The sequence below is a fragment of the Callithrix jacchus genome, chromosome 8 (assembly GCF_049354715.1).
Source record: "Callithrix jacchus isolate 240 chromosome 8, calJac240_pri, whole genome shotgun sequence".
Lineage (NCBI taxonomy): Eukaryota > Metazoa > Chordata > Mammalia > Primates > Cebidae > Callithrix > Callithrix jacchus.
In genome coordinates, this window is record NC_133509.1 from 36,620,997 (window position 1) to 36,635,187 (window position 14,191).

General features: G+C 38.3%; 2 protein-coding genes across 2 annotated transcripts in view; one reads left to right on the forward strand and one right to left on the reverse strand.

Annotated features, from left to right (window-relative positions):
• Nucleotides 1-14,191, reverse strand: part of SHC4 (SHC adaptor protein 4) — a 148,611-nt gene that overhangs the window by 59,135 nt on the left and 75,285 nt on the right. The window contains exon 4 of the mRNA XM_002807191.5: nt 11,658-11,777. Coding sequence (XP_002807237.4) covers nt 11,658-11,777 — 120 coding nt within the window. The remainder of the gene's footprint in view (nt 1-11,657; nt 11,778-14,191) is intronic.
• Nucleotides 5,281-7,012, forward strand: EID1 (EP300 interacting inhibitor of differentiation 1). The gene has a single exon (XM_002753446.5). The coding sequence runs from the start codon at nt 5,366-5,368 to the stop codon at nt 5,939-5,941; it is 576 nt and encodes a 191-aa protein (XP_002753492.1). The 5' UTR covers nt 5,281-5,365; the 3' UTR covers nt 5,942-7,012.

Below are 14,191 nucleotides of genomic sequence, written 5' to 3' on the forward strand. Positions count from 1 at the left end.
GGAATATGAAGCTTTGTTTCTGATGAAAATCAGAACTGATAACTAAAAACAGAAAAAAAGTCTGTTGGTAACATATGTTCCATAACTTGAACCAATACATTTCACCCTGTTCCTTTATATTTTTGTTTATTTTTGCATAAGTTAGTTTGAATTTGATTTCAGTCATTCACTACTAAATGTATACTGATTAAGGCACTAACATTAAGACTTCTGATATGAAGCAAGACTAGCCAAGTAAACTGCATTAATTATCTAAGAAGACTGTCTTTTATTTGAGGGTCTCGGATTGCTTGGACACCACCGTGTAATGACCATTTGCAGAGATGTATTTGTCATGCTATTTTGAAGGCTGATTAAAACACCAACTATGCCCCTATTAACTAATCCTGTTTTCAGAATCATGTGACAGACTCTACCAAAGATCAATAAGGTGACCAAGCAATTCTATTTCTAGATGTATATCCAACAGAATTATATAAATATGTGCAACAAAAAATATTCTTCTCAAAAAAGATAATAACTGCCCTGATCACAACAGCCCTAAATTGGAAACAATTCCACTGATAACTATTGTAATATTCAAACGGTGGCATACTATACAGCAGCAACTTCCTTGCTGAGCAAAAGAAGCCTAACACAAAGAATATATGCTGCATGGTTTAATTTATATGAAGTTCAAAACCAGGCAAAATTACTGTATTTGAGATCAGAATCATAATTATTTCTGGAGCACAGGAAGAAGGGGCAAATTGTTTTCTGGGATGCTAGCGTTTGTTCATCTGAGTATTGGTTATAAAACTGTTCATTTTGTGATAAGTATTATGGACTTATGTGTAAATTTGTCTACATTTATATTTCAGTAAAAACAAAGTCAATACATAAAGATCAATGTCATTCCCATATATCAACAATAGCCAATTAGACACTGTATTGTATTGGGGGAGAAAGTTATACTTGTAAGAGCACTTTAGTATAAAACTAGTAAGAATCATGTCATACTGTTTGGAAAACTTCATTGAAGAGTATAAATAAGACCTGAACAAGGAGAAAGATATATATCACTGTTATGATGAGAATATGGTACTAAAAAGGTGTCAATCCTCCCCCAGATTAATTTCTAAATTCCAGGCAATTCCAGGAAAAATGCTAACAATAGCATTTATAGAACTTTTTAAGCTGATTTTAAAATTCATATGGAAGAATAAATGTGCAAGAGGAGCTAAAGCAATTTTAAAAGGACAAATGGATAAGAATTCCCTTATCAGATAATAAGACATATTATAATATCATATTCAAGATGCTCCTAATTCATATGAAAGAATAAACATGCAAGAAGAGTTAGGGCAATTTTTTAAAGAACAAAGACAAAATATTCCTGATCAAACTGCAAGATATATTATAAAACTATAGAAATTTTATTAAGAATCAAAAGTCTATGAACAGACTCATGTATTTAAGAACTTTTAGTTTTTGATAAATATGACACCAAGCAGCATTCAGCCAGAAATTATGTGTCCATAGTTAGGTGAACTAGAGCCAGGGCTCCCCACTCCTGGGCCACAGACCAGTACCGGTCCGTGGCCTCTTAAGAACCAGGCTGCAAAGCAGGAGGTGAGCAGCAGGCAAGTGAGAGAAGCTTCATCTGTATTTCCTGCTGTTTCCCATTGCTGACATTACTGTCTGGGTTCTGCCTCCTGTCAGATCAGCAGCGATATTAGACTCTCATAGGAGCATGAACCCTATTATGAACTATACATACGAGGGATCTAGGTTGCCTGCTTCTTATGCAAATCTAATGCTTGATTATCTGAGGTAGAGCTGAGGTGGTGATGCCACTGCTGGGGAGTGGCTGCAAATATAGATTAACATTAGTAGAGAGATTTGACTGCACAGAGACCATAATGAATCAATTGCTGGCAGACTCATATCAAAACTTTATCAGTGAGTAGCAAATGACACTTACGCTGCATCTGGTGGCAGACTATATAGTGGTAAGTGAGTTGATGTACTTCAGTTGCACAGCTGTAGCTAGGGGCAGGCTTTAAGTCGGAATCCAGTATTTATTGTAGTTTGTGCCTGGCCTGCCCATTATTTTATTTACCACTTTCATCCATGCCCTTTCCTGCACTGTGCACTTTCTCAGTAACAGTTTTGGTAAGCCCATTAACTCACCCTAGCCAAAATGAGTAGAAAGGAGAGCTTCTTTGAAAAGGGAGAAAGATCCAGTGATGAGGCAGCAGAAGACTTTAAGACTGCCAACAAAAAGAAAGCTGCATTTAAAAGAAAATACCAGAATTCCTACTTACAATACCAGTTCATTGCAACAGGTGATTCACATTCTCCAAGTTCACTTTGTATAATATGTGACAAGTGGCTATGCAACAAAGCCATGAAACTGCTTTGTCACATGGAGACCAAGCACCCTACATTAATAATAAGCCTTTGAGGTTTTTCAAAAGAAAAAAATGTGAAAACAAAGAAGAGAAGAAATTATTGAAGGCCACCACTCCATCAGTTTGTCTGCACTGAGAGCATCATTCTTAGTGGCTAACCACATTGCTAAAGCTAAGAAGCCCTTTGCTATTGGTGAAGAGTTGATCTTTCCTGCTGCTAAGGACATTTGTCATGAATTTTTAAGAGAGGCTGCAGTTCAAAAGGTAGCATGTGTTTATCTTTTGGCTAGCACCACAACTCGATGAATTGATGAAATATTACAGGATAAGGCACAATTGTTAGAGAGGATTAATGAGTCACCATGGTGTGCAATCCAGGTTGATGAGTCTACCAATGCCGACAACAAAGCAACATGCTTTTTTGTGTGTGATGTATTTTTCAAGAGGATGTGAATGAGGATATATTATACGCACTTTTGTTGCCAACCGGTACCACGGCTGCAGAACTATTCAAGTCTTTGAATGATTACGTATCATGAAATGGAATCAGTCATTTTGTGTTGGTATATGCACAGGTAGAGCAGCTGCCATGACTGGACGGCATTCTGGTTTCACTACTCATGTCAAAGAGGCCGCTTCTGAATGTGAGTCTATGCATTGTATTCCATGGAGAAATGCTGGCTAGCCGGAAAATGTCACCCGAACTTAACAAAGTTTTGCAGTATGTGATTAAAATTATCAACTACATTATACATGCCCTTAACTCAATCTGTTTGCGCAGCTCTGTGAGGAGATGCACGCCGAGCACATGCATCTTCTCTTATACACAGAAGTGACATGGCTTTCTAAATGTACATCACTGACTGGAGTTTTTGAGTTAAGAGAGCTGCTTCAGAGCCTTCTTTTGAGAAAAACAGTCCCACTAGCAGCACATTTCATGACATCAAATGGGTCACAAAACTTGCTTACTTGTATGGCATCGTCAACCTGCTCAATGAACTCTGTCACTTCAGGAAAGAATGACAACTGTGTTCAAGTTGGCAGATAAAATGGCTGCATTTGAAGCCAAACTGGAAACACGGAGGTGACAAATGAACACTGGGATTTCTGCCATCTCAAACATTAGCAGATTTTGAAAGAGACTGAGCCAGGACCTTCTTCTCCCAGCTGGTGCATGATTACCTATCTCAGCTTTCAAAAGAGTTTGAACATTACTTCCTGTATTAGTCAGGGTTCTTTAAGGGGACAGAACTAATAGAATAGATATATACATGTATATAAAGAAGAGTTTATTAAGTATTAGCTTACACTATCATAAGGTCCCACAATAGGGACTGCAGGCTGAGGAGTGAGGAGAGCCAGTCTGAGTTCCAAAACTAAAGAACTTGGAGTCTGAGGTTCGAGGGCAGGAAGCATCCAGCATGGGAGAAAGATGTAGGCTGGGAGGCTAGGCCAGTCTCTCTTTTCACATTTTTCTGGCTGCTTATATTCTAACCAAGCTGATTAGATTGTGCCCACCCAGCTTAAGGGTGGGTCCGCATTTCCCAGCCCACTGACTCAAATGTTTACCCTCCTTTGGAAACACCCTCACAGACACACCAAGGATCAATACCTAGTATCCTTCAATCCAATCAAGTTGAATTTCAGTATTAACCATCACACTTCCCATTCACAAAAGACAGAATGGATCTGTGACCCTTTTGCGAATAATCCAGGTGAATCCACTTTGTCATGCTAGAAGAGGATCAACTGCTTGATATTGAAAATGACAGAGGCCTTAAAAGTATGTTTGAGACTTCAAATCTCTATACGTTCGATTTTTTTTTTTTCTTTTTGGTATCAGGATGACGCTGGCCTCATTCTATATGTTCTCATTTAAGTCAAGGAGGAATATCCTGAGATTGCCACAAAATTACTGAAAAGCCTGCTTCCATTTCCAACATTCTATCTTTGTGAGGCAGGGTTTTCTGCAGTAGCAGCAACCAAAACGAGATTACAGAATAGACTGGACATAAGCAACACACCTCGGGTGTCACTGTGTCTCATCACTCTCAGATGGGACTGTCCAGTTGCAGGAAAAGAAGCTCAGGGCTCGCACTGATTCTACATTATGGGGAGTTGTATAATTATTTCATTATATACTCCAATGTAATAATAATAGAAATAAAGAGAATAAACGAAATGTGCTTGAATCATGTTAGTATACATAGTCCTATAATTCATAGAGGTATACACAAAAGATTCAGCTTTTAAGTTGAAGATAGGTAAGACATGTTTTTAAAAAACACACAAAATAGTATTTTTTTCTATGAATACATAAAGATACATGTAAACGCAAATAAAAAGAATTTAAAGAATACACACCGCATTGATAATAGCGGAAAGATACCTTTCAGGAGAAAAGAAATGGAACCAAATATTTCTTCAGGCTAACTTAAAAAAAAAGTACAACGTTTCTGTTGTTTGTGAATACAACTATTGTAATGACAACACTAAAACGGCAGAATGAATTAGTTCTTAATATGCTGATCTGTGGTTATGGATGTTGTCTGATTTGGAGATGTAGATTTAGAAGTCATCAGCACATAGATAAACTGCCCAAAGGAGGAGGAAGAAAGGAGGGGAGAAGCATCAGGTGTTAAAAAAGCCACGTTAGGTTATTTAACAGTTTGCAGCATCACGAGCAGCAGGATGGTTAAGTAACACAGAAACTGTAATGCTTTTGCAAGCAGGATCCCTAGTTACGAAGCTCTAATAGGTGGAAACCCAGCTCAAAAGCGACGCTAACACCCGGGGAAAAACATTGACTGCCTCCAATCGCAGTGGAGCGCCAAGTAGGAGGCGGTACCTGACGACTACGCCTGCGCGAGTGGTTACGCAAGCTCACAGACTTTGCGCACGCGCACAGGCGCACGACCGCGCAGTTTCTATCTTGCTGAAAGCTTTTTCCGAGAGGTTGAGCGGTTTGCACAATGTCGGAAATGGCCGAGCTGTCTGAGCTGTATGAGGAGAACAGTGACCTGCAGATGGATGTGATGCCTGGCGAGGGTGACCTTCCGCAGATGGAGGTAGGCAGCGGGAGCCGGGAGCTATCCTTGCGTCCCTCCCGCAACCGGGCCCCGCCACAGCTAGAGGAGGAAGGCCCAATGGAGGAGGAGGCGGCCCAGCCAATGGCGGCGCCAGAGGGGAAGCGGAGCCTTGCTAACGGGCCCAACGCTGGGGAGCAGCCAGGCCAGGTGGCGGGCGCAGACTTCGAGAGCGAAGACGAGGGCGAGGAATTTGATGACTGGGAGGACGACTACGACTATCCGGAAGAGGAGCAGCTTAGTGGTGCCGGCTACCGAGTATCAGCAGCTCTCGAAGAAGCCAACAAGATGTTTCTGAGAACAACCAGAGCAAGAGAAGCAGCCCTGGATGGCGGGTTTCAGATGCATTATGAGAAGACCCCGTTTGATCAGTTAGCTTTCATCGAAGAGCTTTTTTCACTGATGGTTGTCAATCGTCTGACCGAAGAACTCGGCTGTGATGAGATTATTGATAGAGAGTAGTTACATGCTGTTAAAAGAGGAGGAAACTACTTGAGGAGGGACCCAACTTTCCGGTATCTTTTGGGTTCATTCCAAATAGTTCTGTGCCATTGAAAAACTTGACCTTCAAAAAAATGTGTTTTTCAGAATAGAAGACAATAGGATAGTGACTGTACAGTTGTGAAAAAAGAAGAGAATCATTAAAGAAAAAATGATGTTTAGACTGTTGAAGTCTGTTCTCAAGAATGTCCTAAAACACCAATGGCTTTGACTTTGTTATTGATCCAGATTATTTTCCTTGCATTGGGGAAAATATCTTTCATATTTGTTTTGCTGTAAAGATGGTTTTGCAAGAATAAGTCATGACCAAGACAAACCAAGACAAGAGCCCACTGATACTGATTATATGAGAAAAAAATGTATCCAACTAGGACACATATCTTTTGAGTTATTTGGACTGAAAGCTTAAGAAAACTTGGAAAATTCTATTTTGTGATCTGTTCAAGCCATAGTTATCAAAGGCTAAATTTTCAGTGTAAGATAAATGGAGTAGTCTTCATTATCCCAAAAGGATGAGCAAACTCAAATATATATCACGTGCTATATGTCTTAAGATGTGTTTCCAAAAGCATTTGAAATTTTGTTTGTACACGTATCTTGATCATTTATAAAGCCACTGTGATCTATAAATCAAGAAAATCCATTGTCAAGACCATTTTTAAAAGTCAAAAATTAAGACATCCTTAATTTAAAAGTTTCAAATCTAGACATTGTGTGTGAATGTACAAAGAAAAACCATTTCTAACGCTGTTATATACTAGAGAAATTTTGTTTTGCTTGCTGTTTTGACTTGACGGGTGAAAGACTTTAGTTGAACTTCATATTGTAAGAACTGTTAATAAAAGTTGTCAAGTAAAAAGCCCTATATCTAAAAAGACTTTATGAACAGTTATTCTATCAACTCTTAAAGGTTTTAAACCTGCCCAAAAATTACCTTGTAATCTGAAGTTTCCCTCCCTCTGTCTCCTCCTCTTAAGCTTGTTATTTGTTATGCACCAGCATTGGAGATAATAAAATTTCTTGTTCTGTGTATTTTGTTTGGTTGATCGTATTGCATACATACTTTCTCTGTATACTACTTTTTATTGTATGTATTATTGCAACCACTTGATTTAAACTTAATTAGTATTAAGGGAAAATGATCCAGCTTAAGATATCTAATTCACAAATTTGTTTCTGGAAATTAAATTTTGTAAATTAAGTTTTTACCTATAAGAATTTGCTGGTCTAGGAAAACCTGCCCTGTCAATGAGTATGTTGCTGTGGTTATCTTACTAAGATGCTGAAGTTTTAGGAGTGTAATTACATCAGAAGGCTATGCTCAGCAAAATGAGTTTATCAGCAGGTTTTATGATCAGTAAAAAGATTCCAGATGCTTCTGCTCCATTGTAGCAGTAAAGAACATATATCCAATGCAACAGGACCACTCAGAGCCTAATTTATTTTACGGTCATCTGTCTTTTGGGGAGAGGGATCTGTAAAAGATAGGAGTGTGACAAGGATGATCAAAATTGCTCAGACATTAGCTGAGTTGGGAGGGAGAGATGGTGGAAGTAAAATGTTGGTGCTTAAATTTCTTAATCCTACGATCTCTTCCACTGCTTTCTCAGCCTGTAGCAGCAGTCAGATGAGTGTAGCCAGATAATTAATTGCATGCATGATGTAAATTATCATGGGTGGGGGTATGCTAGTGCACAATAAAGTGGCTGCTTGTATTTACCTCCAGATCTTTTTCTTTACCAGGAAAATTTACCTTTACTAGGAAAGATAAACTCTTGAAAAAAAATCTGAGGTCTACTAACTAGAAGGTTGTGATTCTGTTTGTCTCTGGAACTGAGTAGGGCGCAAGAGGTGGGGTAGGAAACTCCCTGTTGCATCCGAAGGCTAATGTTGGGGAGAAAAACCTGGGCTCTGCAATTGACTCAGTTGTTTTTCTCTCTTAAAAATAGGCAGTAACCTGAGAGACAATGAAAATTGTAAGTACTTACTTGTATTTATAGAGAATAAAAAAGAGAGAGAGAGAGGGAGGGAGGAGTGTGTGAGTCATCTAAGGGAACTAGAGAAAGGAGTTCTGCAGAAATTCGAACTGGTTTTGCAATATAGGGAATTTAAAGAAGCTTTTGAGTATGCAGTGTGATTAGGGAGTTTTCCAAATTTATCCATATGTATTATAAATGTTCAGTTAAATCAGATATCCCATGTTGGCTGTCTTCAGGCCACAGATCTATTTTGATTGGTTCATGCTTATAATTTTAAGAGACCGCCATCTCAGTACAGAGATACCAGCTAAAAATCTGGATTTTTACCATTTTATTTTGAGATGGAGTCTTGCTTTGTTGCCCAGGCTGGAGTGCAGTAGCTCAATCTCAGCTTATTGCAACCGCCACCTCCCAGGTTCAAGCAATTCTGCTCAGCCTCCTGAGTAGCTGGGATTACAGGCTAGAGCCACCACACCTGGCCTCTTACTAGTTTTTAAAGTAAAGCATCTGGGAGCCTTTGACCACTAGACCTACATAGCAAAAAAAAAAAAAATCTGATTCACCTTTAGACAAGGAAGGTATTCTGTTTGCCAAGTCCCCTGGTGTTGTCTCCCCAACATAGAGGCCAGGTAGCATTTTGACATCTATCATTGGGCCTGCATCATCGTTTCTTTTTTTGTGCTTGCACAGTTTGCATTACCTACCTGGCTTCTAAATATTTGAACTTGCCTCTCCTTACAGAGACTAAAGGATGTCTCAATTTTCTGCCTGTTTTACCTTAACTCTATTACCCTTCTGAATTCAGTACCTGTTAGAGTTGTAGAAATGAGTAAAGAATTATTGAGAGTTTGAGCTGCTGAGACTCTGATATTTTTGCTTGAGACCCTAAAATACAATATTAAAGTATGTCAGTAAAGTATGTTGCTTGAATTTTAAAACAAGGAAATGCATAAAACCCTTGCAAAATTGTAATTTCCCATCCTGAAATATGGTAATGTTTTAAAATTGTAAGCATTGCATGTTTAGTATTTTCTGCCTCTGGAGGTTTATAAAATAGTTTCTGGGAGTGAATGGTTATATTCTTGATGTTCTTAGTGACCAAAGATAAGTGTGAACTATCTGATCCATAAATGCTGTCATCTATGAATATATCCATAAACTTGAACCTGTTTGTTTTCAGTCCAAAGTATATCTTAGAAGTTAAGTGGGGGTGGGGAAGGCATTAGTATTTCTTTGTATTTATTTTAGAACTTCCAGGGGTAGCATTAAGGATTTAATCCTTTTCTTGTGCTGTATCCACAAGGTCTCTCATCTTTGCTGCCTTCATTTCTTAAACATTTTAATTGCCTTTCTCATGAGACATAAAGCTTCTTGAGTTGAGGCCTCTACAGTGGCACATCTTTTCCCCATACCCCCCAGCTATTTCTCCTAGGCCTGCAGAAAAGCTCAAAATAGCTATTCAAAATCACCCCTCAGGTCTGAGATAAATGAGATCTTAACTTTGGTCCCTATTCCAGCAGTGGGCTGAATACAACCCCATTCCATGCCACCAGTGCAGAAAAGATGTGGATTACTCTCAAAGGCCTATCATAGTACTATTGTTATTGGTAATGAAAACCACCCGTTATCCTCACCTCTGTTTTGCCTGAAAGATTATGGGTGGGTAGTAATACTTTGCCCTAAAGAAGAGATACTGAAGGGGAAAGAGAGGCTGAGAGTAAACTCTGCCCCACCACTTCCACCACAATTCCATTCTTCATAAATTCGTCATTCATTTCTGGTACCCCCACAGGGTAATTTAAAAAACCGATCATTAGATTCTGCCCAAAAGGCTGTCATTCTGATGGCTTTGGCTTTGCCTACTCAGTTCCTCCGTTACAAAATTCTGAGATAATCCAAGGGCTCCTCTACTTAGTTAGATCGCATAATTAAAGCATTGAGCTTTCATGTACCGTCTATGTGAATGAAAACTAAGAATAAATTTTGCATCTATGTAAGTCTTGAAGTCAAAATGTCAGAATGACTGAATGAATGTTTCACCACCCACATGTGTTGCATCTTCCAAGTGCAGCCCAAAATGTTATGCTCTCATTATACCAATGGCATCACCACTCTTGGAAGGTCAATCAGGACCCAACTAGATGAGAATTTATTTGTAACTGTTTCATATTAAGTATCTTTCTCTAAGGTGTTATATACTACTGCATAAACAGTATATTTTACTGTTTTTTAATTTAGAAAAAAAACCAGCCCTCAAAACCTGTTATGTTACTGATAATTTTATAATCTTATAATATGATTTTCCTATTAAGTACTGAGTATATGAAAAGTTCTCAGAGAATATTTGAGTAAATAATAATAATAGGTATCATGTGACTGGCACATGCGATATAATTTACATATATTATCTAATTTAATCTTCTGAAAAGCCCTCTCAGACCTTATAAATAAGTAAGTACCATAATCCTCATTTTACCAAAGAGATAACTGAAGCCGAGGGGTAGGGTCATTCGTTAGTAAGTGGCAAAGCCAGCATTTCAAACTATATGTAACCTCAAAGCTTTTTAGCATGTTATTATTGCCAAGTACACATTAAACCTTGATCAACAGCACTCCATACAGTAAAACCTTACATGTAAAGAAACTTGAACCACAACGTATTAGACAAAGAGAAAAATTAGATCCTAACATACATACATAACCTGATAGAAGGCATTTAGTCTAAAAAATTAAAAGCTGGCCGGGCGCGGTGGCTCACACCCGTAATCCCAGCACTTTGGGAGGCCGAGGCGGGTGGATCACGAGGTCAATAGATCGAGAACATCCTGGTCAACATGGTGAAACCCCGTCTCTACTAAAAAAAATACAAAAAATTAGCGGGGCGTGGTGGCGCGGGCCTGTAGTCCCAGCTACTCAGGGGGCTGAGGGAGGAGAATTTCCTGAACCCAGGTGGGGGAGGTTGCGGTGAGCCGAGATCGCGCCATTGCACTCCAGCCTGGGTAACGAGCGAAACTCCGTCTCAAAAAAAAAAAAGCAAGCCAAACAAAATGTTCTGGTTTAGGTACATATTTAGCCTAATGCCTATGTATCTTCTACATTTGCTTCAGCAATGCTGTTCTGTGAGTAATGAGGTTCACAATGAAAAATCAGGCACACCACAGTATCATAAATTCATAAGGAAGAAAAATTCTCTTTTCTATAATAACATTTTAGAAAGCTGCTCAGCCACAAGAATTTGAAGAAAATATTTTCTGCTTAAATTTCAGTTCACTAGAACATTAACCCCAACATCACCCTTCCCCTTTGTCCCTCATCTGCTCCCTGGCCCAACACACAGTCTGTTAGTTGTGTTAATGGAATCAATTGCTTTCCATTAGGGGAGGGTTGGTGGAGACATCAATGACCAATTCAAGGATGTGAGTTGCTAAATGATATTTTCTATGTTCTTTGCACCTTAGTTCTTCATTCAAAGCCGGTTAGGTGGGGCACATATGTAGGTGGTTACATGCCCCAGTGATGGGTTAGTAATGCTGCTGTTCTAATGATTGTTATGCATAAATCTTTGGCAGATTTTTTTCACTTGTGCTCTATTAAACTGTAGGCATACTCTGTATAAAACTTTATTCTCCTTATTATCCCCAGGCTTCTCTGGAAAAATAGATGATACGTTAAACTATAAATGAGATTTGTGATCTTACCTGTTGGTTGTCAAGGTTCATCAGTGTGAGACTGCATGTTGAGATGGTCAGTTTTATATTCGTTCCTGAAAACTGAAGATTACTTTTGCCGAGAACTGTTGATAGGAACTTAACTGGAGGCTTTAAAAATTAAAAACAAAAACAAAAACAAAACCACTGTTAGGAAGTTTGTTACAGAATGAAATGTTACAGAATGAATGTTTTTTTAAAGTTAAAAAAGAGTCAAAGTCCAAACTCTTCCACTCTATTTTACTTTACATAAATCAAATGAAAGGGAATGATTTTTTTATTAAATAAACATTTTTTAATAATTAGAATACAGCAAATTCTTATTAAGTAGTGAAATTTAGGCCCTCAGAACTTTCTCGTAGTATCTCTCCTCCCCAAGTGCTGGGAGAGGGCTCTTGCTTTAATGTAAACAACTGCCTCTGAGAGTTTAAACCAGCTGAACTCTTGAGTCCTTTTCAATACTACAAGTCTAAGAAAAGAAAAATTTGACAATCCACTGAATCTAATGCTACAGAAGGCACTGATGAACACTTTCCAATTAAGCACCTGCTTCCTTCTTTGAAGCCATGCCTGTTGCTTCCTTATCTTTCCCTTGCCAGAGTTAAAAAATGTTCTCTTCCAGTCTAATTGTAACCTTCAGATAATCATGATGCCTGAAATTCTACCACTGGCCACTCTTTTAGGTGAAATCATTGTTTTCAGAAGGTCCCAAATATTAAAATGAACCACTAGGAAGGGGGTAGCCCATTCCACATTAACTCATTAATAAAGATGATTTACTAATAGAAATTATTATCAATTTACTAATAGAAATTCATTATTAATTTACTAATAGAAATTATTATTAATTTACTAATAGAAATTTAGAGAAAGATCCTGAGGAAAGGGACATGTTTTGATAAAAGTAAAAATTCTGGACCAGGCATTTCTTAAGGAGAGGGGGTCTGGGGGTGTGGTGAAGAATCATGAGAGTAGGGGGTACCCAGAAATTATAAAGAAAAGCATTGGGGTGATAAGTTGGGAAAGAGGTACCAACAGAGGGGTGAGAGGTTGGGCTGGCAGATTTCCTCAGACAGAAATGCCAGTTACCAACTGATTACCTTGGACAAATAAACTTTCTAAGCCTCAATTTCTTTTTATATAAAAAGTGGGGGTAAAAACAGTAGCCACCTCATAAGGGCTGTTGTGAAGATGAAATCATAACTGGAGAACATTTAGCACAGTGTTTGGCTGGGTACGTGAGAGCTGTTATTACTAAACAATTTTTGCCCTTTCTAACATTAAAAATTCTAAGAAATAATTTGAGAGATTTAAATGCTTTGATGGATGTTTGGATTAAGTCTTGAAATCCTCTGCTGGAAAGTGGGCCAGTTGATGGAAATCACTGATTCCTCAGCATATGGATCAATACTTTGTGGCAATCAATGAAAACACAATTTGTTTCTTTCCTAGTTTTGCTTTTATATTACTCTCATTTGATTTGTTCTGGAGCCATACCAAACTGTTAAACACATACGGTTGAAATTGAATGTATAGTTTTATTTTTAATTCTAAGCACATTCTAAAATGTAGTGCAAACAATGTGAGGAATGCTTAGCCCTAAACCTCACCGCTATCACCACATCATGAAGCTGACTCTTGGTCTACTTTCTTCACTTCTTACAAGGTTCTGGGAAAGGTGAGCCACATAATTCAGGGACTTTGTGTTTCCCACAGTGATTTCATTTAACAGCAAATCACTCATTTGATTCTCTAGAGTTTCTTTTCTGTGCTAGTTTAAAAAATATTATTATGAAATAGAAATTAAATTATAATACTATCTCATAGTCAAAAAGCATTTTGTTATCTGTAAAGAAGTTTTACGTTAATCATCTTAATTTTGTTCTCACCATAACCTTAATCTCATGAGAAATGCCCAAGATGTATCTATTGTACAGGAGACAAAGTCTTTCATGCCTTTATTAGAATGTCCTAATAAAGACTAATGGAAGAGAAAAGAGTGGAGATCATACAGGATGGGCAGTGAGGCAACTGGGATTCAAGTCCCAGGTGTGATCCTAACTTGTCAAGGGACCTTAGACAACCCCAGACTGCTCTCAATGTCTTCATTTACAAAACAGGAGCAATAATGCTAAATCACTTCTGTTCTTCTACCTCTAGCCATGGGAGGCCTTAGGAGAATCAAATTTAGCATTAATAATAAAGTACATGGAAATGCATAGTGTGCAGAGAAGTGCTAACAACTGTAGTGGTTATAATTACTACTTTTAAAATGAATGTTGGCAATTTTGCTACAGGATTTCTCCTTCAAGAAACAGATAGTGGAGAAACTGCAGACCCTGGCCTTGGGAGAGTTCACTATGGGAGTGAGAGGAGAAGGGAAAAGAAAGGGGAGGCTGAGGATGGGATACTGACCAACTTTTACTAAAGAGTAGAGGCAGGCCTGGCAGAGATGCTTATCCACATTTTACAAATGAGAAAAGTATTAAGATAGGGAAACATTAATTTACTGTATCTGGGTCAAT

Coding starts and splice junctions, on each gene's coding strand:
- EID1 (XM_002753446.5), top strand. CDS start 5,366: ATGTCGGAAATGGCCGAGCTGTCTGAGCTGTATGAGGAGAACAGTGAC.